This window comes from Narcine bancroftii, chromosome 4, assembly GCF_036971445.1.
Source record: "Narcine bancroftii isolate sNarBan1 chromosome 4, sNarBan1.hap1, whole genome shotgun sequence".
NCBI classification, from domain to species: Eukaryota; Metazoa; Chordata; class Chondrichthyes; order Torpediniformes; family Narcinidae; genus Narcine; species Narcine bancroftii.
The window spans coordinates 241,499,345-241,527,043 of NC_091472.1; the positions used below are offsets into that span (position 1 = coordinate 241,499,345).

At 39.3% G+C, this 27,699-nt stretch overlaps 2 protein-coding genes and 1 long non-coding RNA gene across 3 annotated transcripts in view; 2 read left to right on the forward strand and 1 right to left on the reverse strand.

The window, feature by feature from the left end:
- LOC138761781 (cyclin-dependent kinase 2-like) overlaps positions 1 to 22,183 on the forward strand; it is a 33,056-nt gene extending 10,873 nt beyond the window's left edge. Inside the window, exons 3-7 of the mRNA XM_069934504.1 lie at positions 2,244 to 2,364; positions 7,640 to 7,810; positions 13,628 to 13,729; positions 17,674 to 17,877; positions 21,598 to 22,183. Of these exons, the coding sequence (XP_069790605.1) occupies positions 2,244 to 2,364; positions 7,640 to 7,810; positions 13,628 to 13,729; positions 17,674 to 17,877; positions 21,598 to 21,702 (703 nt within the window). The 3' untranslated portion in view covers positions 21,703 to 22,183. The remainder of the gene's footprint in view (positions 1 to 2,243; positions 2,365 to 7,639; positions 7,811 to 13,627; positions 13,730 to 17,673; positions 17,878 to 21,597) is intronic.
- Positions 5,278 to 27,664, reverse strand: LOC138761783 (uncharacterized). Its single transcript, XR_011356503.1, has 5 exons — positions 27,412 to 27,664; positions 20,077 to 20,262; positions 16,042 to 16,150; positions 7,628 to 7,705; positions 5,278 to 6,667 (listed from the first exon to the last, which is right to left on the reverse strand). It is a non-coding gene; the product is annotated as an uncharacterized lncRNA (long non-coding RNA).
- The window catches only part of vps16 (VPS16 core subunit of CORVET and HOPS complexes), an 86,651-nt gene continuing 86,010 nt past the window's right edge, over positions 27,059 to 27,699 (forward strand). The window contains exon 1 of the mRNA XM_069934500.1: positions 27,059 to 27,258. Coding sequence (XP_069790601.1) covers positions 27,209 to 27,258 — 50 coding nt within the window. The 5' untranslated portion in view covers positions 27,059 to 27,208. The remainder of the gene's footprint in view (positions 27,259 to 27,699) is intronic.

Genomic DNA, 27,699 nt, shown 5'->3' on the forward strand with positions numbered 1-27,699 from the left:
TCCATTCAGAGACAGCAAGTTGTTGAGAATACTTTGACTGCTCCTATGTACAGGAGCTGCCTCTGCCATTGCTACTTTTTCTCCATTGTTCCCTTGTGTTGTCCAACAATGGATGGCCTGTGGACACTGATCTTAAACTTCACCATCCAACTGCCTACTCTTCAGAGCACTTCCTTGTCCCCAGGTACCGATTCCTTCAAGGCCTTTCTACCTGTGGCCTGGCGGGATGTCTGCTCTCCATCGGATTCCAAGATTCCTGGTACAGCCTGGCAAAAGGCCTTTTCACCATCACATATCCTCACTTCTCATTCCCTGAGGTCGGCAGTGCCAGTGGCTTGGCAGGTGACTGGTGGAGCCTACCTTCTCCAGTTGCCTTTGTTCTGACAAATTCAGAGCACCTGAGCTTGATTCTACATCTTTCAGATGTAGAACACTAGAGTACCCAGAGGAAACTCAGGAAGCATGTACAAAAACGAAGAATCCAAGGTCAGGACTGAATACAGATCTCAGTCACTGTGAGCCAGCAGCCCTACTAGCTGTGCCACCCTCATTCTTTAAAACAATTCCTTCCACTTTCTACTCTTCCTAAACTGTGGTTGCACTTCAAACTTGTTGAAGAAATGTAAACCACAGCCCATTTTGTAGGCCATGAATTTTGAATATTGGCCCTGTGAAGATGAATCATAACCATATAATAATTACAGCACAGAAACAGGCCAACTTGGCCCTTCTAGTCCATGCTGAACACTTTCTCCCTCCTAACCCCACTGACCTACTTTCAACCCGTAACCCTCCATTCTTTTCCCGTCCATAAACATATCCAACTTCATATCCAAATGCTAATATCAACCCTGCCTCTGTCACTTCGTCTGGAAGCTTATTCCACACATCTAGCACTCCCTGAGTAAAGAAGTCCCCCCTCATGTTTCCTCTAAACTTTTGTCCCCTAACTCTCAACTCGTGTCCTCTCGATTGTATCTCCCCTTTCCTTAAAGGAAAAAGCCACTCCACGTCAACTCTACACCCCAAATAATTTTAAATCCCTCAATCAAATCCCCTCTTAACCTTTTATACTACAAAGAATAAATACCTAACTTATTTAACCTTTCCCTATAGACTTGTAACTCAGGCAACATTCTAGTAAATTTTCTCTGCACTCTCTTCAATTTGTTGATATCTTTTCTACACTTTGGTGACCAAAACTGTACACAGTACTTCAACTTTGGCCTCACCAACGGCTTATACAGTTTTAACATATCATCCCAGCTCCTATACTCAATAGTCTTATTTATAAAGGCCAACATACCATCAGCTTTCTTCACCACCCTATCCACATATGACTTCACCTTCAAGGAACAATGTACTGTAGCAGCAGCCGAGTGCGTGTGTGTGGCCTGTTTGAGAACGGGAGAAGATGCGCTCGACGGCGCCATCTTGATGTGGCTGCTCTGCTGCCGCGGCCATAATATTGCAGATCCGGTTCGCCTGCGTCTCTATGTGCGCGGCCACAGTACCATTATTCCTAGATCCTTCTGTTCTACTCCTCTCTTCAATGCCCTACCATTCACCATGTATGTTCTATTTTGATCAACCCTACCAAAATGTAATACCTCCACACTTAATCTGCATTGAACTCTATCTGTCATCTTTCAGCCCACTCTTCTAACTGACGTAAATCTCTGCTAGCTTTGAAACAGTTTTTCACTATCCACAGCTCCACCTATCATAGTATCATCTGCATACTTACTAATCCAATTTATCACCCCATTATCCAGATCATTAATATATATGACAAATAGTAATGGACCCAATACTGAACCATGAGGCACACCACTAGTCACTGGCTTCCAATCTGACAAACAGTTATCTATCACTACTCCCTGGCATCTCCCATTCAACCATTGTTGAATCCATTTTACTACTTCAATGTTAATACTTAATGATTGAACTTTCTTAACTAACCTTCTCTGAGGAACCTTATCAAAGGCCTTACTTTTCCATATCTTATCCATTCTATTCCAAAATTCTGAAGCCTCCAGTTATATTCACTAATGAGTTAATTATAGGAGAATATGGACTAATTGATCATGCAGTCAAGAAGTCTCTCATTCTGCTTAAAGAAGACTCTAATTTTTGAGGCTGACATGATAAATTTGTGTATTTAATTTCCATTTCACAGTAAGCAAGATGTTATGATGAATCCATCAAAGCAATCATGGATAATTTATGTCTATTTATCCTAGACTGCTAGATGTTATCCACAGTGAAAAGAAATTGTACTTGGTGTTTGAATTTCTCAATCAAGATCTGAAGAAGTATATGGACTCTGCTCCACCAACTGGATTACCTTTGCAGTTAGTTAAGGTATTAAGAATGTAGTCACTTTTCAATTATTATGTTTTCTATAATTTAAAGTAACACAGAGAAAGACACACTTCAAACAATGAAGCTCTCCCACTGTTTTGAGATTCTAGGCTAATTCAATTTTATTCAAGGATGACAATTAATTGTCCTTTTTCTAGATCTGTTAGGAGATAGAGTTTGGAACTTGACATATATAAAATAACGAGAATGGACCTAACTAATAACTGATATTGCACTATAGAACATCAATATGCTTTGATGGTAAAGTAATAGCATAAATTAAACAAGAAAATCTTCATATACTGGGGTTGAGTGAAATGCACAAATGTGCTGGAGAATCTCAGTAGGTCACACAGCATCCGCTGGAAGTAAGTGGTAACCAACATTTTGAGCCTGAGCCTTTCTTCAGGAATCAGGAAAAATAGATATTCACCTGAATATAAAGATGGGAGTTGGGGGGGTGGGGGGGTGGGGAGGAGAGGAAGGGAAAGTAGGAGGGGCACACTAACCCTAACATGCAAGAGGTGGATAAAGGTAGGAGGGTGTAACATGAGATTTACAGAGAAGAAAGTTCAGACACAAGCTGATAAACAAGTAATATTTATTGTACACAAAACAGCACGATACTAAAAACCTCATAAGCTTTCACATCTGATACCAGTGGCTGCCTACTCCCTCTTTGTTACACACATACAGTAATATATGGTTACGAATACACTTACAAGACAGGAACTTCAGCAGGCACTCCTGATTCCCTGCACCAATTGGGTGTGGCTCAATGCTAAATATTCCCACACAATACAATGATCCCGCTACAAGCAGGGGGACGGCGTGCATACAGGGTGTGCCAGTACTCCCTTGGGAGCACCCCCATTTTCTGGGCTACTGTCTGGCACCAGAATGCTGTTCCTGCTCTCTCACTGTGCATGGATCAGTGTCTACCGAAACAGGTGCAACATATTGCTTGCTCTGGCTCCCCTAATGGACTCACAGGGAGAGTCAGGACTGTGTATTATCCAAATTAAGAGTATTTTAAAAAAGGGTTCCTGAAGCACTCACCCCATGGGGAATTATTAGAAGTGGTGTTATGGGGGGAGTGGAAGAATGCCATCATTACCGAAAGTTTACTTCTACAAGGGTACAAACAGCTCCTGTAACTTGTCAAGCCAAAACATTTTGATTAAAGAGTCTATACAAGCAGCTCCGGTAACTTGTCAAGCAGGGTTGTAGGTGTAAAATCCTCAGCTGTGTGTGCCAGAGCTGTCTGGTGCATACAGATTGTGCCACAGTGACGCTGCATGCACATTCGTAGGCTCTCACGGCACCGATCAGCATAGGCGAGAAGAGCAGCTCCAATGGTAGTCTGTGGTCTCCTTTTAAATGGGGGAGGGTTGAGAGAAGATAGAGTTTGGAAGAACTCACAAGATAGATTAGTTGGAGGTTAGCTCTGGTGGGGGAGGAGCAGAGGTGAGGCAGGTCTGGGTCGGAGTGGGTGGCACAATGGAAACTCCACCCCCATGGGTCTTCTCCAGGGAGCATATGTCTCTGAGTCACCAGCAGGGTGATGTCGCCAAACTCCGCCTCAGCCCTGCAAACCTGTGTGGGTGCACCCTTCTCCGTATGCGAATCTAGACCCTCCAGAAGGGTGATGGCTTCCTGGACAGTCTTACTGGTCACCAGTCCATCAAGGGCAAGATGACCCCCTTGAGTTCGGGGCAGGCTCTAGATGGTCCGCCAAGGTGGCAGTTACCCTGATGACCTTGGGGAAATTGCTCCCGTTGGGGCCCCTGTACATGACAGTAATGAGCCTACTCCTGATTACCTTCATGCCCATACTGACCATGTGCCACTGATAACTGTCTGCTGCATTGACAGGCTGCCCATGGCACTGGCCTCTAGGTGAAAGAGGCAGTTATAGGGATCCTCCTCATCCCACAGCCAAGCCTCCTGGCGCTCACCCAGTCCTAGGTCTCTATGACCTCATAGCGGCCACTCTCCCTTTCTTCATTCTCGTCTGCCTCACTGTTGGGGAGGACCAGCGGGGGGTCCTTGTGGCAGGTCTGGGCCACTTGGTCACTGGCTGGACTTCCAGAGTCTCAGTTTACGCAGGGGGATGGATACGTGTAATAGGACTTAGCCACATTGTGGTCATCATTGTCCATCCCCAAGCACATGTCCCTCTCTCCCCCATGCATGATGATAGCCTTTACTTTAGTGGGATTGACCTGCTAGTTGGATCAGTGGGCTGCCTGCAGCTGTCACATTTGACCAATCAGCAGGCAGCCTCAGTATATTCAGCCTCGAATCTGTCAATGCGCGCCCGGGCAGTGTTCAGTGCCTCCTGCAGGGAGCCATGGCAGTGTTTCGAGGACTTGATCTGTGTGCCTTTCTGAGCACCATGTTTTGTTAAATTCCCACTGGCACCTCAGCAAGTATATCAACAAACTTAGGGCTCCCCCATGACTCCGCATGGCTTTGGGAAATCCAGGTTCCTCCAAGGGGGAGGTGACGTGATGGCCAATCTTTTGCACGCAGGGGTCCATCCTGTCGACCCAGTTGACCAGTATTAGGTAGCCTGCCAGCCAAGCCGCTAGCTTACTGAACCCCTGGCTATAGTCTGTCCACCCAGGGATCCTAAATTCTACCCCTGATATTCTTCAATTCGTGGGTCTCTTCCACAGGAGGTACACACACACACACACACACACACACACACACACACACACACACACACACACACACACACACACAACACATTAGAACAATCTCCAATATAGTTCGTTACTATGTGTCTCTGGTCGATATTCCTTGAACACTGCTTGCAGCACCAATTATTACATGAGATTTAAATCCAATTCGGTGGGTTCACAGAGAAGAGAGTCCAGACATAAACTGACAAATGAGTAAACTTTATTGAACACATAGGTAAGTTGTAATGGGGAAGACACAAACATCACTTGACTTGTGAATCTGTAGGGATCATTTACTGCATTCAATGCTCCCAGTGTGGCCTCATCAACATTGGGGAGACTGCACTCAGTCTGGCAGATCGTATCAGTGAGGACCTTCGCTCTGTCTGCTGCAACTGCAAGAACCTCCCAGTGGCCTACCATTTTAATTCGATACAGCATGCCACACTGACATGTCTGTCCATGGCCTCGTGTACTGCCAAATTGAAGCCAATTCAGGAGTTTCCAATCGAACAACATTAATATTAATTTCCTTGGTCTCTCTCTCTTTCCCTAGTCTTCTGGTTCCTTACCCCCACTCCCCACACCCTTCCCTTACTTCTCCTATCAGAGAACAACCCTTCTTTGTCCTTTGCCCTCTCCCCCATCACCTCAGCTTCTTTCTCTTCGATCTTCCCACCTATTTCCAAATCTTAGCTGCTCGCCTGTGTTCTTCTCTCTTTTCCACACCTTTTTTTTCAGGCATCTGCTTGTTTTCCTGATTTCTGATGAAAGGCTCAGGCCCAACACATTGGTTATCTTTCACTTCCCATGGATGCTGAGTTTTCACAGCACATTTCTGTATTGCAATACTGATTGAGCTTCAGTTCAGCTCATATTGAACTCTCTTGTTGCAGGTTGAAAACTTTTCTGAACTGGGTTAGGTTAATATAATGAATATTATTGTCCACTGTATTTTGGAGTACAGGATGTCCCTGGGTTAGAACACCTGACTTAAGACACCCCTGTATTTGAATGAGCTGTAATGTCATTAAATTCAAAAGTTCAAGATATTTACAAACATTTGTCCCTATCTATAGCAGAACTATTTATCTCTCTTCACTATTTGTAATTATTCTTTCTTATCTGTCTTATGTGCTTGTGATAATATTCATTTCAATACATTGGAGATATGATTACCATATCAAGTGATTTTGTGTGTTTTCTGACAAAATCGTTTGAAAAATGAAACCAATTCATTGCCTGGGGATTGCTGTGGTTAGTTTCTTGATGCTAACAACTTTATAAATTCCGATGAAATAGTTTTCAGTTTATTTTGTACAATTAGGTTTTTCTTTTCCATCACTGACAACTTTCTGCCTTGGTTCTAACTTAATGGTCCGTTATTATTGAAAGCATTTTTGCCTAAAATGACATTCATAGGAGAGCTAGACAGGAGAGTTCCAAGCAGATTGTGGCGTGAAGGATGGACAGCTGCAGAACTGGAGATTTAATTTCACAGGATGTATGAGTTAATTTTTAGCAGTCCACATTCTTGAAGCTAGTCTGATTAATGAATTCCAGTGGAGGATACTCTAGAAGAGGGTGAAATCCATGATCTTGTAGTTTTTCTGCTAAACAGAGAAAAGATGCAAGTAATGTGAATGTTAAGTCAAAAAGATGGGTGGGGGAGCTGTTGCGATGAAGTGGCAGGGAGTCTTGTCCTAGCTCAGAGCATTCCAGGAAAAGCACATCTTCCATGTAACAGTCCTCATGTACCTTCAATTGTTGTATTTCCCAAATTCTGGGAGACATGAGTGGCCGAGTATTAAGACTAAAAGATAAGATAAAATCTGACACATACAGCATTGATAAAATATTTCAATGAACCACCAGTCTAAAAGCAGCAGCTAAGTTGCTTGTACCTGTTAAATTCAAAATGGAAAGATTGAAGGAAGTTTGGAATTGAGATCTTTTTCATTTTGTAATATTTCTACCCAACCAAGAACATACTAATTTTTAGAGAATCAAAATTGCCCATAACAGCAATTCATTAGGCCATGGGACATGAACATCATGGATTTTTTTTCTGTGAAATAGAAATTTTATTGTATATAACAGCCATCTGAGAACCATCAGGTCTTTTACATTTTTAAAAAAAATTTAGATCTACAACACGGCGAAAGGCCATTTCAGCTCACGAGTCTGCGCCTCCCAATTGAAACCCAATTAACCTACACCCCCCGGTAAGTTTTAAAGGATGGGAGGAAACTGAAGTCCATGGGGAAAACCCATGCAGACACTGGAAGAATATTACAAACTCCTTACAGACAGCGTGGGATTCGAACCCTGGTCTAATCCTGATTGCTGGCACTGTAAAGGGATTGTGTTAACCGCTACACCAACCATGCTGCTTTGTTTAGAGCTTTACCTCAAAGTCATTGATGCATACCTGTTACCCTCATTTTGTAGTACAGTCAAATTTGTGTGGGTTTTTATATAATAGGAATTGCTTGATAAAATATGGAATTTCGCCTACAGTAGATGTCTGAATTGTTTATTTCTGGATACAAAATGTTCATGTAATGAAATACCTTTTTTGGCAGAGTTATCTATTCCAGCTGCTTCAAGGTGTCGCATTCTGTCACTCTCACAGAGTTCTCCATCGAGATCTAAAACCACAAAACTTACTCATTAATGATGGTGGTGCAATCAAGTTGGCAGATTTTGGACTGGCACGGGCTTTTGGTGTTCCTGTGCGCACATATACTCATGAGGTAGTAAATTTATGCAATTTTTGAATACTTCAGAAACTGAATATTTAGGTCCATTTCTAATGATATAGCACCTGCTTATGTGACATTTTAAAATGGTGGCTTATTCTGTAAATGTGAAGATTAAATGTAATAGAAAACATGGTTCTTAAGAAAAGATGCTGGGAGTCCCTAAGAAGAATGGCACTCTCCATTTTAAATTTCTTGTGAATTCTCGCCATTTCATTGGTAAACAGAGTATTTTTTTTTGCTTTTCTGGGTTTAGTTCATTGTCGACAGTGCTTTCCACATCCCCTCCCCCACCCCCGTAAAAACACCCAGTATCCAGCACCTATGGGGATTGGTAGATACAAGATAACTGAATTTTCTGGTTGCTTGAGATTGAATGTTACACGATTGGCAAACTGACTGCTTGGGGGCTCCAATTTTAAACTTTCGTATTTTTTAATCTATTTATTTCAGTGATTTTCTTTTGCCATTGCTTGAGTCTGCCGGTTGCTTGAATTTTACTGTATCTGTTTACAGTTTGTTATGTACCTACTTCTACAATTGTTGCAATAAAGGAATACAGCTTAGTCTAAAAGACACAGGAAGTATTTCAGGAATGACTTCAAAGCCAACAAGTAATCAGCCTCATTTATGAATTCTAAGATGAGAAAACTTGCAATGGGAAAAAAAACCTGGTTGAAAATTCAAAGTTCAAAAACAACAATGTGCACATTTTGGTGCTCTGTGCCCTGCCTGGAATTGTTATCTGCTGTTTGCACATGCTGCACTGACGTTGACTGTACTCTCTCATTGACCATTAGGTTGCCAGAGTGCAGCAGAATGGTATGGGCAGTAGCTGGCAAACAAGCATCTTTCATCACAAGTCCAACGCAAAAGGAACAAGTGATAATGGTGCACATGTTCAATCCACATGCTCCAGTCATGAATGCCTTCGTGGGCAGTTATATTGAGGGGTCAGAGACCTGCATGGATGTCAAAGACATGTTTACAACTTGGACCAGTGAAGGTGAGGCTGAGAGAGGACAGCAAAGAGGCCATGTTCGCCACTGGAGGGAACCATGGGTGTGGAGGAACTGCAACAAACCTGGTCATGTGGCAGCCCAATGCAGCATAAATATCTAAGAATTGCAAGCAGGAAGGCCACCAGACCAAAAACTGGGTAGAGAGCAAGTGCTGGCACTTCTGTGGGGAAGCAGGCCACCTCGATAGAGCATGCCCAAAACGTGTAGCCACCTATACTCGGGCAATAAGAGGGCAGATGTCCAACAACACCATCCCCAGTGAGATCAACACCCCTCAACCTCAACTGCGATAGATACTCTGATTGAGTCCGAGACCAGGGAAGCAAGGAGAGCCCAATCACCTCCACCTCCAAACCTCACCCCCCCCCCCCAGTCACAATGCCAGAAGCCTCTCCTGAGGAGGCAGAGTCGATGGAGGAGGGAGCTGTGGAGGGAAAATGGTAGATGGAGAAGAAAGAAAACCCAAAAAGCCCCATGGAAGAAACAGGCAACTGACACTGCAATAGTGGGAAGAAAAGGGTCAAATTGCAATCAGAAGCCAGCAACCTCTCAATGTCTGAGCACAACCACCAGACGAAGGCAGTGGAAGTGCCAAGACAGAGGAGAAAGAAAGGAGGAGAACTGGTTATGAGTAAGTCCGACTGTAGGATAGACAACGCCTAGTGTCCTCCAGCTCTGGCCATTGACTCCCAATTCTGGGAGATGGTGTTCTCTGACCACTGCTTCCTTCGTGCCTCCTGTCACCTTCAGGAGAACCAGAAGATGGGCAGGGGTACATGGAAACAGAATGTGAAGTTGATGAATGTAGAGGAAAACCTCTGACTCTTCAGTGAAATGGTGGCAAGTGACCGAGGAAAACATCAAGGTGTTTGGAGAACAAAAAAGAGGCAGAGGGAACTGAGCCAGACAGACCTGCAGCAATTCTTCCTTCTGCAGTCAAGAGGAATGGATGCGAGAGAGAAACATCGAGGGGTGAAAAGCTGGCTAGCCTGGCTATTCTTCTTATTCACACTTCTTCTTCCAAAAGGTTCACAGAGGGAGCTCTGATCCACAGCCTTAAGGAAGAGGACATATTCAGTCACATACTCACAGATGGCCATACAGAGAATGAGCACATCCTTTTATAATGAACTGTGTGACACTAAGGCTAGAGTAGGAACGGCCTCCCAAAACTTTAAGTCCTGTATCAGGGAGGTCTGAGACAACAGCAAGTGGGATAGTCTGGAGCAGCCAATTACCCTGAGGGAGCTGAAGCACTCCATCTGTTTCTTTGGGTCAAGTGAAACTCCAAGAAGCTACAGCTTAGTAGCTGAGTTGTACACAGCTCTGTGGGTCTGGGTGGACCTGGACCTGCTGGATGTATACAATGCTATGCTCCTGGCAGGCAGCATGTCAGACTCCATTAGGTAGGGCATTATCACCCTCATCTTCAAACAGAAGGGGGAGAAGGAGGATATCAGGAATGGGAGACACATATCATTGTTTTTTAAAAAACCTTTATTTCTTACACTGAGTCATATCAATAACAACATCCACAAATGATCATCAATATATACATAGTGACATTTCTTCTTTTCCCCCTTATCTCCCTCTCCCCTTCCCCATCCCCTTCAAAAATTAATAAATAATAAAACACATAAAACAAAGAAATGACAAAAAAAGAAAAAAAGTCGTATCGTCCACTTTCACATATTTAAATCTTATTGTGCTCATAATTATGTTGTTTTAAGAGATGGAGGTTTGTGGTCGGCATTCTCCGACATATTTTATGTATGGTTCCCAAATTTGTTCGAATAATGTACACTTGTCTTTCAGATTGTATGTAATTTTTTTCTAATGGAATACACTTGCTCATTTCTGTACCACTGTTGTATTTTAAGGCTTGTTTCCATTTTCCAGGTTGTCTTAATACATTTTTTTGCAACTGCTAGTGCTATCATAATAAATTTTATTTGGGCTTTGTCTAATTTTAGTCCTAATTTTTTGTCTCTTATTATTTAACAGAATTTTTTTTGATCTTTTGGTATATTATTTTTTGTGATTTTAGGTTTAGATCTTCCCAGAAAGTTTTTACTTTTGAACATGTCCAAATTGCATGTAAGGTTTTTTTTAAACTTTATTTAAAATTTTATAACATGAATAACATATAGGATTATATTTAAAAAAAATAAAAATTACAATATAAAATAATAAAAAATTACAATATAAAATAATAAAAATTACAATATAAAATAATAAAAATTACAATAAAATAATAAAAATTACAATATAAAATAATAAAAATTACAATCAAATTGCATGTAATGTTGATCTAGTCTCTTGTTTACAACGAAAGTATCTTTCCGATGCTGTTGGGTACCACTCTTTTAATTTCTGAGGAATAATATATAATCTATGTAGCCAGTTATATTGTATCATACATAATCTAGTATTTATTGTGTTCTTCCTTGTTCCTATACATAACTTTTCCCATGTTTATGTCTGTGTTTAAATCTTTTTCCCAACTTTGTTTCGGTTTATACTTTGTTTCATCCTCTTCTTTATATTGCAATTTGATGTACATTTTGGTAATAATTTTTTAAATTATCATTGTGTCTGTGATTAAATATTCATAGTTGCTACTTTCTGGTAATCTCAAACTATTTCCCAGTATATCTTTTAGATAAGTTTTCAATTGGTAATATGTAAACATTGTACCTAGTTTCCTGCTTTGCGGAAACTGCCAAAATGTTTGGCCTGGAAGTCAGCCTGAAGAAAACTGAGGTCCTCCATCAGCCAGCTCCCCACCATGACTACCAGCCCCCCCACATCTCCATCGGGCACACAAATCTCAAAACGGTCAACCAGTTTACCTATCTCGGCTGCACCATTTCATCCGATGCAAGGATCGACAATGAGATAGACAACAGACTCGCCAAGGCAAATAGCGCCTTTGGAAGACTACACAAAAGAGTCTGGAAAAACAACCAACTGAAAAACCTCACAAAGATAAGCGTATACAGAGCCGTTGTCATACCCACACTCCTGTTCGGCTCCGAATCATGGGTCCTCTACCGGCACCACCTACGGCTCCTAGAATGCTTCCACCAGCGTTGTCTACGCTCCATCCTCAACATCCATTGGAGCGCTTTCATCCCTAACGTCGAAGTACTCGAGAAGGCAGAGGTCGACAGCATCGAGTCCACGCTGCTGAAGATCCAGCTGCGCTGGATGGGTCACGTCTCCAGAATGGAGGACCATCGCCTTCCCAAGATCGTGTTATATGGCGAGCTCTCCACTGGCCACCGTGACAGAGGTGCACCAAAGAAAAGGTACAAGGACTGCCTAAAGAAATCTCTTGGTGCCTGCCACATTGACCACCGCCAGTGGGCTGATAACGCCTCAAACCGTGCATCTTGACGCCTCACAGTTTGGCGGGCAGCAACCTCCTTTGAAGAAGACCGCAGAGCCCACCTCACTGACAAAAGGCAAAGGAGGAAAAACCCAACACCCAACCCCAACCAACCAATTTTCCCCTGCAACCGCTGCAACCGTGTCTGCCTGTCCCGCATCGGACTTGTCAGCCACAAACGAGCCTGCAGCTGACGTGGACTTTTTACCCCCTCCATAAATCTTCGTCCGCGAAGCCAAGCCAAAGAAGACCTAGTGTTAAAATATGTGTTCCAGGATATTTTCTCCCAATTTGTCTAATTCTATCTTAATCTAGTCTGGTTTTTCTCCTCTCTGATAAAAATCTGACAAGTACCTTAACTGTGCTGCCCTTTAGTAATTTTTGAAGTTTGGTAGCTGTAACCCTTTTTGTTTGTAACTCCATGTTAAATTTTCTTGTGCTATTCTTGATTTCTTACCTTTCCATAAAAATTTCCTTACTATTTTCTTCAGTTTTGCAAAAAAAATTTCTGTCAGGGGAATTGGTAACATTTGGAATAGATATTGCACTTGTGGGAACACATTCATCTTAATACAGTTTTCTCTTCCTATTAAAATTCTCTAAATCTTCCTGGGTTTTTTTAAAATTCATGGTTCATAGTTTAATTTGTTTCAATGTTTTAGGTTGTTATCTATTCTGATATCAAGGTAATGTATCGCCTGTGATTGCCATTTAAAAAAGGTTTCTTTTCAATTTTGTTAATTGGCCTCACTTTGCATTTATTGGTGTTAATCTTGTACTCTGATATCTCTCCATACTCTTTCAATTTCATATGTAGTTTTTTTTTATTGACTTATCTGGTTCTGTTAAATATACTATGATGTCATCTGCAAATAGGCTGATTTTATATTCTTTCTCTTTTATTTTTATTCCTTTTATCATAGTTTCCTTCCTTATCAACTCCGTTAGTGGTTCAATAACCAAAGTGAACAGTGAAGGGGTTCATTGTTAAACGTTGACTTCAAACTCCTGTTCAAACCCATCACCAATCGAGTCACATCTGCCCTGGGACAGGTGATGTCTCCAGACCAAACCTGCACCGTTTTAGGCAGGAAAATCTCTGACAGCCGCCCACTGCTCAGAGATACCATTGCCCACATGCAGGACATGGGAATTTTTGAATGACATAATCACCAGTTTAATTAGCACTAATTATCATAAATAAGGTAGATTGTGCAATTCAAGGTCAGAGTATCTGTCATGGAGAAAACTGTAAGATATTAAAAGTGTAGGTTAGTACAGTACTTATGAATAATGAGATAATGTTCTATAAAATTTATAGGCTGATTTGATTTGGGGATTTGGTATTAAAATGATTATTACTAAAATATTTATTTTATATTCTTATTTCCATTCTAGGTTGTAACCTTGTGGTATAGAGCACCAGAAATTTTAATGGGATGTAAATTTTACTCAACTGCAGTGGATGTTTGGAGCATTGGGTGCATTTTTGCAGAAATGGTATTTATTTCATATATGCAATTAATTTATAATTTGTGTTTATTTTAAATATTTACACTTTACCAAAATATTCAGATTTTTTATTTTATTGAAAATCTTGAGGAAAGATGAAAATGTTGAAAAATTTGACAATATGACTGCTGAATTTCCATTTACATATCTGTTAAATGTTTTAAATACAATTTATAGTAACTATAAATCCAACTTATTTTCTTTGTCATGCTAATGAAAATCCCAAATGTTAGCATGTAACATTTTATTAACATTTTACTGTCAATGTGTTACTGAACCAATTAAATCACTCAAATTGCTCAAATTGCTCAATGAAAAGACATATTGCCTACTTTTTTCAGTAACTGAAATCTATTGCCCAAATAAGGTCTTAAACAAATCAAAATTCAAGAAATTGCATGTTTCATAATAACCTGTTAAGTATATTTTGTTTCTTTCAATATATTTCAGAACATTTTATTGTAAGACTCCAGCTTCTTCCAAAGTTTGCCCCAGACATGATTTTTTTTTAAAAGAGCAGTGAAACTATAATCTGAACCAGGGAACAATGCACATTTCTCATGATTTATGATAGTATTTAGCCAAATGTTAGAATGCTTCTTTTACAATCTAGCAACATTATTTTGCTTGTTTCTTATAATTGTTTGGAACACAAATAGAGGAGATTCTACAAATGTCAATTTATATATGAGTACGATTGCTCTTGACAATAAAGCTGTCATTCCACCCAGCATGGTATAAAGAAGCCCTACTGGTACTGACGTCAATGGATATAATAGAGAAATCTCTCCCCTTATTGAATCATGGGATGATGTTAAGATTTTTCCATGAGAGGGAGAATCTTAAACAAGGGGTTCACAGATCCAAGATGAGGGTAAGTCATTTAAAATTGAGATGTACAGGAATTTCTCAGAGGTAGCGAATCTCTAGAATTCTCTTGCAGACAGTTGTGGAGGCTAGATTATTGGGAGGCCCCGGGGACCTGGTATGGAAGAGGAAATGAGGCCTGGGGTGAATTAGCCATAATTACATTGAATGGGTAGGGTAGGCTTGAAAATATGAGCAATAACTCAAATATGTAATATTCACAAAAGAACTAGAGAAACTCAGAAAGTCATGGAGCATTATCAGAAGTAAAGGATAATCTAAAAAGTTCTGATAAAGATAGGTTAATGTTTGGATGTAAAGGACAAGTTTTTCATTCTTGTTTGGAAGCCAAGATTAGTGGAGCTTCTATTCTAATTAATCAGAATATTCCATTTGAACCCCAGAATAGTACTTTAGATAAACAGGGGTGTTTTATTATTCTTACAGGTAAATTATATAACAGATTGGTTGTATTGTTCAATGTTTGTGCATCAAACACAAATGAGCCTGCTTTTTTGGGAAAAAAATTCAGCTTTACCTGATCTAAATCAGTCCTCATTGATCTTGGGAGGGGTCTTTAACTGTTGTTTAGATGTTCTTTTAGATCGTTCTTCTCCCAGATCTACTACTCTTTCTAAATTGGCATCTTTTCAATCAAATTATGGTGTTTCAGATGTGTGGCAATTCTTAAATCCTATTGATAGAGAATACTAATTTTTTTCAAATGTATATCGTTCTTACTGTAGATTTGATTTTTTTTTTAAATTGATAATGAATTGATATCTTCGACTAAAGCACATGACTATCAGGCAATAGTTGTATCTGACCATGCTCCTGTAGTTTTATCCTTGAATTTTTCTGATATACCTATGGAGATTTAATACCCCTCTACTAACAGATTAAGAATTCTTAAGCTTTTTGGGACAATAAGTACAGTTTTCTTTAATACTAATTCCTCTCCAACATTGTCCAATTTGATTGATTCGGATACTATGAAAGCTTATTTGAGAGGACAAATTATTTCGTACACGGCTAATATTAAAAAAATGTCTAATAAAGAAAGACTGGAATTGATGCATCAGATTAAACAAATTGATAAATTTGTTTGCTCAAAATAAAGATTTGGAACTATATTAAAAAAATGAGTTGAACTTAAAACTAAATTTGATCTTCTTTCTACATACCCTATTGAATAACAATTATTGAGAAGTAAAAGTCATTTTTATATTGGGGGTGAAAAAAATTGACAAGTTACTTTCAGGTCAATTGAAAGGTATTGCAGCTAAAAAAAAAACAAATTAATAAGATTCGAATGAGAGATGGCACAATGACAACGAATCATTCTATAATCAATGAGACTTTCAGACAATTTTATTCTAATCTTTATACTTCCAAATTTAATAATAATTTTTAGAACAAATAAATTTACCCACCTTATCTCAGGATAAGTGTACAAGGCTGGCGGAACCTATTTCTCAGGTTGAAATTTCTATAGCATCTCCTCTTTGCAGTCTGGTAAATCTCCAGGTCCAGATGGATTTCCTGCAGAATTTTATAAATCCTTCTCTAAATGGCTTGTGCCTCATTTAAGCTCTGTGTTTGAAGGTTCATTTAAAGAAAGAATACTTCCCTCATCTTTTCAATGAGGCTAGTATATCTCTTAATTTGAAAAAAAAGAGAAAGAAGCAACAGAATGTGTTTCTTATAGACTAATTTCATTACTTAAAGTTGATATGAAGATTTTATTTAGAGTTGTAGTGTATAGATTAGAAAACATTCTACCAATAATTATTAACTCTGACCAGACAGACTTTATTAGAAACCATTATTCCTACTATAATGTATGCCGAGTATTGAATACAATATATTTACCCTCTACCCATGTGATGGAATGTGTTCTTTCACTAGACGCTGATAAAGCGTTTGACTGGGTAGAATGGAAATATTTGTTTGCTACTTTAAAGAAATTTAGTTTTGGTCCAGATTTTATTAATTGCATTGAAATATATTTACATCCTATGGTTTCAATTTGTTCTAATTTACAACAATTGGAAATGTTTAGGCTATTTAGGGGAACACAACAAGGATGTCCATTAAGTCCTTTACTTTTTGATATAATACTAGAACCATTAGCAGTAGCCCTTTGACAATGTAGAGAATTTAAAGGATTAATCAGAAACAGAATTGAACATAAAGTATCTCTATCCCGATAATTTATTGCTTTTTATTTCAAATCCAGAGGTTTCTATGCCAAATATATTAACTATATTTGCTCAGTTTGGACAATTTTTCGGGATATAAAATCAAGTTACGCAAGAGTGAACTTTTACCTTTAAAAGAATCTTTTTCTATGTATTCTAAATTTCCATTTAAAATAGTGAAAGATAATTTTCAATATTTTGGAATTGCTATCACAAAAAGTTGTAAGAAACCTATGAAATAAAATTTTGTAGTATTACTTAATCAGATTAAAATATTATTGGGATGGTCACCACTTTTGATTACATTGATTGGACGTTTTAATTCAATTTAACTTAACATTCTACCTAAATTTTTGTAGCTTTTTCAAACCTTACTAATTTTTATTCCTATATCCTTTTTTTAATTCATTATATTCGGTTATTTCTTTTTATAAATGGCAGGGAAAAGAATCACGTATAAATAAAGCCCATCGTCAGAAAACTATTAGGAATGGGGGAATGTCACTTCCAAATTTTCAATTTTACTACTGGGCGATTAATAATATGCAGTTTACTTTTATTATTACAATTTGATAAATTAGTAAGTCGCCCTTCTTTGGTAGAAATGGAACTGAACTTCTCTAAGAAATCATCTATATTGGCAATTTTAGGTTCTATTTTACTCTTTTCCTTTTCTAAATTGACACATAATCTTTTCCCACTCACATTAAGAATGATTATTTGGAACCTATGAAACTACAGGTCACTTTAAATAATTTTCAGTGGAGAAAGAGTAGTGTTAAGAAAATATACATTATAATTTCATAAAGTATGCCCTTTATAAGTCAACTATATTCTTCACCTGCATCTTTCTTTCAATTACAGGTTACAAGAAAGCCCTTGTTTCCTGGAGATTCTGAGATTGACCAGCTTTTCAGGATTTTCCGTACACTTGGCACACCAAATGAGTCTGTGTGGCCTGGGGTTACTCAACTACCTGACTACAAAGCAAACTTCCCACGGTGGAGCCGACAAGATTTCAACAACATACTACCAAATTTGGACATAGATGGGAAAGACCTACTGATGGTTGGTAGAGATTATGAATAGATCATTAACTTTAAATTGTAATATTTGTAAAGTTGAACTACATACAGGTGTCCATATTTACCAGATGAGTTTGCACTGGCACATTGTACTGTCCCTGTAAAATCACAATGTTCTTACTCTAACTTCCCCAAATTGTTGAAGTGGATTAAGGTCTCGTCGTTTGGGTTTGAACTATTTTGGGTTTAAATCATCCCACTCTTATTTCATGTCATTAAAGGGTAGAAATTATAGAAGTGCTCACTTTTAAAACTTGGAAATGAAATACAACAGCAGAGACACTTGGAGATTCATTAATAATATATTGTGGTTGGTGCGCTGTGCAGCAAGCAAAAGAAAAACCACAAAGAAGCTGTGAGTGAGTTGAACCAACCAACTGGACTTCACTGGGACTCTCCGAGAGTTTATCAGCACGACCCCCATGATTCTTTGTGGCCTCCCCACTGGGACCATTGTGATGTTAGCCCAGTATTAGCCTGCACCTCCGTGACCTGGTTCGCTTGCAGACCAGTGCAGTCTGCAACAATATTAGCATTTATAAAGTTATTAAAACAAAGCAATGAATTATAATAATGATCATAATTATGCAGGATGACTTAGACCAGTGTTTCTCAACCTTTTTCTTTCCATTCACATAACACTTTAAGTAATCCCTTTGCCATAGGTACTTGGTGATTAGTAAGGGATTGCTTAAGGTGGTATGTGAGTGGAAAGAAAACGTTTGAAAGCCACTGTTTTAATCGTACCTAATTGACTCGTTATATGCACAGTTTCATAACTCCAAAGGAAATGGGCCAATGACAATTTTTCTCAAGCAAAATATTACAGTTACAATTGGGTCTGGAGCAGTGGTTCTCAACCTTCCCTTCCCACTCACATCCCTTACTAATCACAGAGCACTGATGGCATTCGGATTGCTTAAAGTGGGATGTGAGTGGAAAGAAAAAGGTTGAGAACCACTGACTTAGACTGATCCATTGTGTAAAATGGCTAATGTGATACTATATCAATTTAAAATATAAAGAGATGTAATATAGATACACTGATTAGCTCTTTCCTGTTTACATTACACAATGAATATCAGCACTTCAGAGTAGAAAAGAAAATGTGATTATTCATTGCTTTATTTCATTGGCTTTTATGGTTAGAATATTGTGTTAATTTAATGAATACCTAAAGACTGGATACTCAAGTTAAAAGGACAGAGAAGAACTTAATTAAAATGACACAAGTATAAGAAACTTCAGAATATGAAGAGCAGATCCAAATAAGGCATTTAAGATGATGGACCAGATTTTGGAGGGAATCACCAACAATTCCATCTGTAAACACCAGCTAATTTGGAAATTTTGTGTATATGTATAAATACTTGAAAGTTATAGAGTCACAGCATGAATACTTCTTTACATGCACAGGCTGACCAAAAAGCTCCACCTACACTAGTCCCACCTGACTGTATTTCATCCATAGCCTTCTAATCCTATCCTATCTTTATATCAAATGAAATATTTTTGAACATTGCAACATAATACCTGCCTCAACTAACCCCTCTGGCAGCTAATTCCATACACCTAGTGCCCTCTGGGTAGAAAAAAGTTTTGTCACGGGTTCCTATTGAATATCCCTTCACCTCAAAGGTCCTCTGGTTACCAATTTCCCCTACTCTTGGCAAAAGACTCATGTGTTAACTCTTCCTATTATTTTGTATACCTTGAAGAGACCACCCCTCATCCTCCTGTACGCCAAATAACAAAGCTCATGCCGATTCAATCTCTCCTGGCAACATACTCGTAAATTTTCTCTGCATCCTTCCACTTGACTAACATCTTTCCTCTAGTGTGTGACCAAATCTGAACACAATCCTCCAAATATGGCCTCACCAATGTCTTGTACAACTGCACCATGACCTCTCAACTTCAACTTCTATACTGAATACTTTCTGACTGATGAATACCAATGTGACTATACTTTCAAAGTACTATGTATCGGTACTCCTGGATCCCTCTGCTCTACAACATTTCCCAGAACCCTACCATTCACTATGTAGCTTCTAATCATGTTGACAACTGTCCATTCAGAGTGGAATATTACAAAAGTTCCCTAGTACTGGGCACTTGAGATCAAAATGGAAATGGGATTTTTTTTAAATGGAAGTGATAAACAACTGAAGCTTAAGTTCACCTTGTGGACTGAATGCAGGTGTTTCACATGTCACCCAATTTGTATTTGTATTTCTTCCATTGTAGAAGTGTCTCTGCATGGTGGCACACCTAGTGCCTCTTGTTTTAGGGCTGTCTTTGTGGAGTTTGCACATTCTCCCTATGATTGCATGGATTTCCTCTGGTGCTCTCTGGTTTCTTCCCATTTCTAAAACATGCAAAGGTTGTATGGTTGGTTAATTGTCACTCTGAATTGTCCCAAGCATGTACATGAGTGGTAGAATCTTGGGGGAGAGAGGTATAGGTGCCACAAGACTCTCACCACCAGGTTTAGGAACAGCTACTCCCCCTCCACCACCAGACTCCTCAGCAACAAACTCAATCAAGGACTCATTTAAGGACTCTTGTGCTCTTTATTGATTTTATTTTAAATTCTTTCTGTATTGCACAGTTTGTTTACACTCATTATCTGTTTACAGTTCTTTATTTGTTTACATGTATATGCTGTGTACAGTTTTTTTTTGGCACTGCTAGTAAGTGGTAATTCTGCCTCACCAGCAGAAAAAAAGAATCGCTGGGTTGCATGTGATGTCATGTATGTGCTCTGACAATACATCTGAAATCTGGCTTGCTGGCAGTGTGGATATGAAGGCCTTGTGGGGTGGAGGGAGAAGTGTTCAATAATATGGACCATAGGGGAGGAAGTCTTCAGAACAGTGTTTATAAAAATAGAACTGTTGGAATTGTGATTTTATTCCGGTCGCAGGAACAAAATAGTTTGGCTGCCTGGAGATCATGGCTTCAAGTTGGGTGAGCAGCAGAGAGGAGCAGTGGGAGATCCTGGAAGAGAGCTATTAAGTTTGCAGAATAAAGCACTGTCCATATATCTACTTAAAAGATTTCCTTCACAGTAATGATTTAGAAAGGAAATGCTCAAGAAGAAGGGTTGTGATGAAAATTCAGCAGCCAGATGCTGTCTGACCTGATGAATATCTCTCACCTTTTCTTGTTATTTCAGATTTCCAGCACGTGTTGCTTTGTTTTTAGCTGTTGAATATACTTCATTTCCTGGGCAATGATCTAAATGAATTTCATAAAAACTTGCACCATCCTTTGCCCAATTGAAATTAAAATAATATCAGGTATTAAAGGGTAAATCACAAGGTGCCCTGTTGAATTTCCAGGGTGGTCAATTCAAGCCATAAATAATTAATTTCAGATAAATTGTTCTGAAAAAATAGTGCTACATTTTTTAAAAGTTCTAGGCAGTTTTATGTAGTGTTGTTAAATACTCATAAGAAATAGGAGCAGGAGTCGGCCATCTGGCCATTCAATAAGATCATAGCTGATTTGATCATTGACTCAGCTCCACCTACCTGCTTTTTTCCCATATCCTTACTCATCATAAAGATTATTTATTATAATTAGTCAGATGTTTAGAGCTGGTTATGTTTTTAATTAACATGAAGTATTATTATTCAACCATTAAAATGTTCGTTACCTATTTCATGACAGATCTGAATATTTCCTGTTTTATTTGTAGCAAATGCTCCAGTATGATCCTAACAAGAGGATTTCAGCAAAAGTTGCTATAAGTCATCGATTTTTCCGTGACGTGACCATTCAGCTGCCACATTTACAGCTGTAGATTGATCTTCAATTGGAAAATAAAGAAAACGTCTTCGTCTTCATGCTTAAAAATTAAATTTGAATGGACTATTTTCCAAGCAGTTATGTTATTTTTCAGAAAATGACATTTGGACATATTTTGTCAAGTGTATGAATTTAATGAAAAATAGCCATAATTTTGAAGGCAATCAAATATATAGATACTGTATATACTGTTTTATGTGCGGTGGTTTAATGTTAAAAGAAATTTTGTTTCAGTTTTATAAAATGTTCTATTTGAACTTTTTTTTGTAAAAACTTGTAAATCTAATAGAAAATAGGTTGATAATTAACAGTGCATACATATTTTGTGAAATATTGTTTTATGAATTTTACAGCTTGTAGTATTTTAATTTCCTATTGATTTCAATGTGCCAGCATCCTGGTTATCACGATACTAACCTTGTATTGAAAAACATGGATGTGAATCCTAACCTTGTTAAGTAAAAAAATAATTTCCAGCTTTTGTATATATTTTCCCAGTTCTTTCTTGAGTTTATCAAATTTTCTAACTTCACATTAAGGAAGAAATGGCATTATAGAGAAGGAAGGAATATGGAGGTGGAATTTGATGGATATTTTTATGAAGCCTTTAAAATTGTACATGATATTGACATCAGTATTCATATATACAAAACTATACATGAAAATGCCACCAATAAAACATAAGAACTGTGGATGCTGGAATCTTGAGTGAACAAATGGAAGTCTTATAAAGGATATCACCCTGAAACACTGACTGGTCATTTCTCTCCATGGGTGCTACCTGACACTCTGATTCCCTCTAGGTTCTCTGTCACTATAAATGTCTAAAACTGTTTCAGTAACAACTTTGATAGTCCATCCAAAATCTAAATGATCAGTTGAAAGCTGTATTTCTCATGGCTGATTTGCTAGCTGGCTCTAATTAAAAACTGAAGACATACGAGGGACTGTCGATGCTGAAATCTAGAGCAACACACAATCTGCTGGAGAGGGGACGTTAAGTCAATGTTCACAGCATTGTGGGGGGCGTGGCAAGATGACGTAGAGTCTAGACGTACAATCTCGACCTCTCTGGCCAGATTTAAATACCTGTTTTTTAACCCTTTGTTTTCAAGTATAAACTTTTAAAATTTAAGTTTAAAGTATTAAGGAATCATTATGGCCACTAATGGTAAAAAGACGACCTCAAGTTCAAAAGAAGTTACATTTTCGAAGTGTTGAAGATTTGGGGCCTAGACGACTTGATACAGCCCCAGGCTCAATCTCTTCATTGTCTAAACCCCAAAGATCGCCTGTGGGGGCTGGAAAAAAAAACCTATTGCTCACCAAATGAAGGATGGCGCTACAATTACCCATTCTCCGGAAGAAGATGCGTGTTCCCAAGAAGTGAATCCCGATTTGGAAAGCCTTTCATTTTCAATGGAGGGAGCACGCAGGAAGACGACTCCATTGTTGAAAATGCATCAGGTAGCATTGCAATCTGAAGAAATAGTTTTTCTTCGTGAATTGATGAAAAAAACAACGAGATGCGGGGGGAGACCAGCGGCGACCCCCTGAGGAAGTCGGGGTGCCGTCGTTGGGAGTCCAGACCCAGTAAAACTTTTGAAATGCCTTCTGTTGAGTTGCAGCAGGACTTTGTTCTGCCACTATGTCAGAGAGAGCAGAGTTGAGCTTTATTGAATCAGTGTATGCAATTGTTCAAGCTGTTATAAAACCTTTGTTGACATCTCAAATGAATGAAATGGTTCAAATGAATGCTGGTATAAGTTCAGAATTAAATATGGTTAAGACATGTGGATGCATCTTATGAAGAATTTAAAAAATTTCAGACTGCTTTTTTGGACTGTAAACAACAAGTGACTTCTAACACAGAAAAAGTGTTGAAGGTGGAAAAATAAGTCACAGAATTAGGAGAATGTGAGAAGGAGCTAGAAAGAAAAATAAATTATTTGGAAAATCAAAGCAGCAGGAATAATGTGAAAATTGTTGGTTTGCCAGAAGGTATAGAAGGACAAGATCCTCTTTGTTTCTTTAAAGACTGGATTCCGCAAATATTAGAGCAAGAATTTTTCTCTGGGGGATTGGCACTGAAAAGAGCCCATAGAGTTTTAAGAAGAACACCCTCAGCTGGTCAACCACTGAGACCGGTAATAATTCGATGTCTGAGTTATTTGGATAGAGAAGCAATACTTCGAATTGCAGTACAAAATGCGAGACAACGACAAACTCCATTATTGATTCAGAATAGCAGAGTTTTTTTATCCTGATCTGAGTCAAGATGTCATTCATCGTCGACGTCGATTCAATCCAGTTAAAGAAGTTTTGTGGCGTAAAGGTTATAAGTGCTTTTCATTACCCTGCAGTGTTGAAGGTTTTTTATGGAAAATATGAATTTTGGTTTTTTGAAACTGATCATGAAGCAATGATTTTTGCTGATTCATTGCCAGATATAAGAGGACAAAGATGTAGTCCACCATTATCTCAAAGAAAAATCTGGTTGCTCTGGAAATGGAAGAAATGGGAATGGAAAGAGTCCACCTCCTTCTGAAATGGGATCTTCAAGATTGGAATCTTCTGGATGAAAAGAAGAATTTTCTTATTCTATTTTTTCTTTTGTTATTATGATATTTTGATGGTATTGACTGATTGGCTGGGGAGGGAGAGATTTGCACCAAGTTCTTTACTAGTCATCAGCCACTGGTGGGTGACCCACACTCAATTTTTGTTTAGGGGATTACTAACTTTTGGTTTTTTTGGGGGGGGGGGGGTTTCTTTTTTTCTTTATTTTTTAATTTTTTTTAGTTTTTAATTTGTGATTTTGTTTTATTGGAGGGCCTATATACGTTGATTTGAGTTTTTTATATAAAGATATTAACCCAACACCCAACCCCAACCAACCAATTTTCCCCTGCAGCCGCTGCAACCGTGTCTGCCTGTCCCGCATCGGACTTGTCAGCCACAAACGAGCCTGCAGCTGACGTGGACTTTTACCCCCTCCATAAATCTTCGTCCGCGAAGCCAAGCCAAAGAAAGAATAATAGTAGATATGTCAAAGTTGAGGTTTGCTACTTTTAATGTTCGAGGATTAAACAGTCGGATTAAACGTAAGCGAGTCTTGGCATATATTAAGAAAATGAAAATTGATATTGCCTTTTTATAAGAAACACAATTGAATGTGAAGGAAAACGTGAAATTAAAAAGGGATTGGGTTCGGCATGTATATTCTTCATTTAATTCTAGAGCTAAAGGTGTAGCAATTTTGATACATAAAAATTTATCTTTTGAATAACAATCAATGGATGAAAAGGCAGGATGTATTCTTAAATTGAATTGTAAGATTTTTAGTAAATTTTGGACTTTACTTAATATTTATGCTCAAAATGTAGATGATGAAGTATTTATTTCAGATGCATTTTTATGTTTGGGTCAGGCTAATGATAATATTTTAGTTGGTGGTGATTTTAATTGTGTTTTGGAACCTTTATTAGATAAATCTCCGAAGAAAGTAAAAAAATCCAAGATGGCAATTCAGGTCCAAGCGTTGATGAAAGATCTTAATTTAGTAGATATTTGGAGACATCTTAATCCGACAGAGAATGATTTTTCCTTTTATTCATCTAGACATGAATCGTTTTCAAGGATTGACTTCTTTTTAGTATCAGCACATTTACAAGGGAAAATACAACAAACGGAATATAATTTACCGATATTAGAGGATGGAGATATACAGGAGTTAGAAGAACCATTTACTACTCTTAAATTTTTATTATTTCAAGTTCATGATCAATCAAAATGTATTTTCACCATTGCTTCATTTTTCTTGTATCTGATATTTAAAGCTTGTTACTATTTAATTTTGGAGTTTCATGTTATGTACAACTTTGAAATTATTTCCTATATGCCTACAAGCAGATCATTAATATACATCTAAAAGACTAGTGGTCCAGCTTTGACTCATGCAGAGTTGCAACTGTTTAGCTTGCTTTTCTGTTCTTTATTTAGGTTTTCCTGTCTGATTGATACTTGCCACAACTGTAAATTATTTATGTCATACCTATTTAACAAATCTGCTATGTCCCTAATGTAAGTATTCCTATTTCTCATCTTCCTCTGACCCATTGATCAGCTGTGGACCAACATCCTCCCTACATTTGGCCAAGGCCCATGTTGGAGGTTCCAAGCTTAAACCTTGTCCCATCATATGATTTCCAACTTAGTGTCTCTCACCTTTACTTGATCTCCCACAATCCCAACCATTGAATAGATCTCTTCTGTCAAACACCTTCACTTCTCTGATAGCAATAACCATTTGCTATAAATCATCATAACTAAAATATTTGTTTATTTGCTATTTTTTCTTCTAAGACCCAACTTTAATTTTTTTTAGCATATGGTTTCATCTATCAAATATTTCTCTCTCATTCTGTCTGGGACTGCTTCAATTTTTTTTAATTTTTAACAAGCATATTCCATCATTTTTCTTAAAGAAGTAGTACCACATGAGTATAGAATAGAACACCTTGTTGTCACCCTTGCCAGGACTAAATTAAATGGTGCATATTCTGTGACCAATGATGCTTTTGCAGGAAAGATAGGCAGCTGGTGAAGACAGGGTCAAAGAGATGACACTGACTGGAGTTATGGATGAAGGGTCACACTGCTGTTAGTGGAGGAAGAAGGAAGGATGGGCAGCATTGCTCCGTGGAGGGACAGATGATGAGTTGTGATCTGCATTGGATTGTTTTCCCAAGGACAGACAAAGTGATGGCTGTGCTGTTGCTGCAAGGAAAGACAGAGTGGTGGGTGGAGTGGTCACAAGAAGGAGGAACAGAGTGATGATTGGACCTGTTACTGGAGTAAAGAACTGCAAATGGATGCTCCTGTCGCTAGAATGAGGCACAGGGATGGGCAGCGGGTCCTCTGGTATAACGGTGTGTGATGAAAAGGACTGCAGAGCCCCATGATGGTATTCGGGGGGGGGGGGGGGGGGGAGGAAGCCTAGGCGGCGCTGTCGCGGGAGGCGCTGTTGCGGGAGGGAAATAGAGGCGGCGCCGTTGCGGGAGGGAAATAGAGGCGGCGCTGTAGCGGGAGGGAAATAGAGGCGGCGCTGTAGTGGGAGGGAAATAGAGGCGGCGCTGTAGCGGGAGGGAAATAGAGGCGGCGCTGTAGCGGGAGGGAAATAGAGGCGGCGCTGTAGTGGGAGGGAAATAGAGGCGGCGCTGTAGCGGGAGGGAAATAGAGGCGGCGCTGTAGTGGGAGGGAAATAGAGGCGGCGCTGTAGCGGGAGGGAAATAGAGACGGCGCTGTAGCGGGAGGGAAATAGAGGCGGCGCTGTTGCGGGAGGGAAATAGAGGCGGCGCTGTTGCGGGAGGGAAATAGAGGCGGCGCCGTTGCGGGAGGGAAATAGAGGCGGCGCTGAGTGTTTGACCGTTACTGGCCAGAGTTGGGAGATCAGTCGCTGTTAGCGGCGGGACGTTGCGGACGGCCCATAAGCGGGAGTTATGGCTTTTGTTACAGCGAATTGGAACCCTCTCGGGAACGTGTTTTACAGGTCGGCGCCGATGTCTGACAGCGCTCGTCCGTCGGTCGCCCTGGCCCTGCCTCAGTCCCAGCCCTTCGGGCCCCACTCCCCTCCTGGCCGGGGGCCTGTGCCCTCGGTCCGAGCCCTCGGTCCGAGCCCCCGACTACCATCCTCGCTCCTCACCTGGCTGTCCAGTGTTCCTGCTGAAACAGAAGGGTGTCGGTCACGGTCACGGTGGGCCCGTGTCAGGGCCCACCGCTGAACAGCGGAAGGTTGACGAAGGTGGACCAACCCAAATTATGTCTCCCTGATTTCCCCGGCAGTTTAAGGAAATGAATGAATGTTCAGTAAATGTGACAGAAGCTGCTACCTCCCTTGACCTGCTAACGGAGGAACATTATTTAAAAAAAGGGCAATAGCTCAAGTGATGACGAACATTTCTATGGTTACCAGTTATATGACTAATGGAAA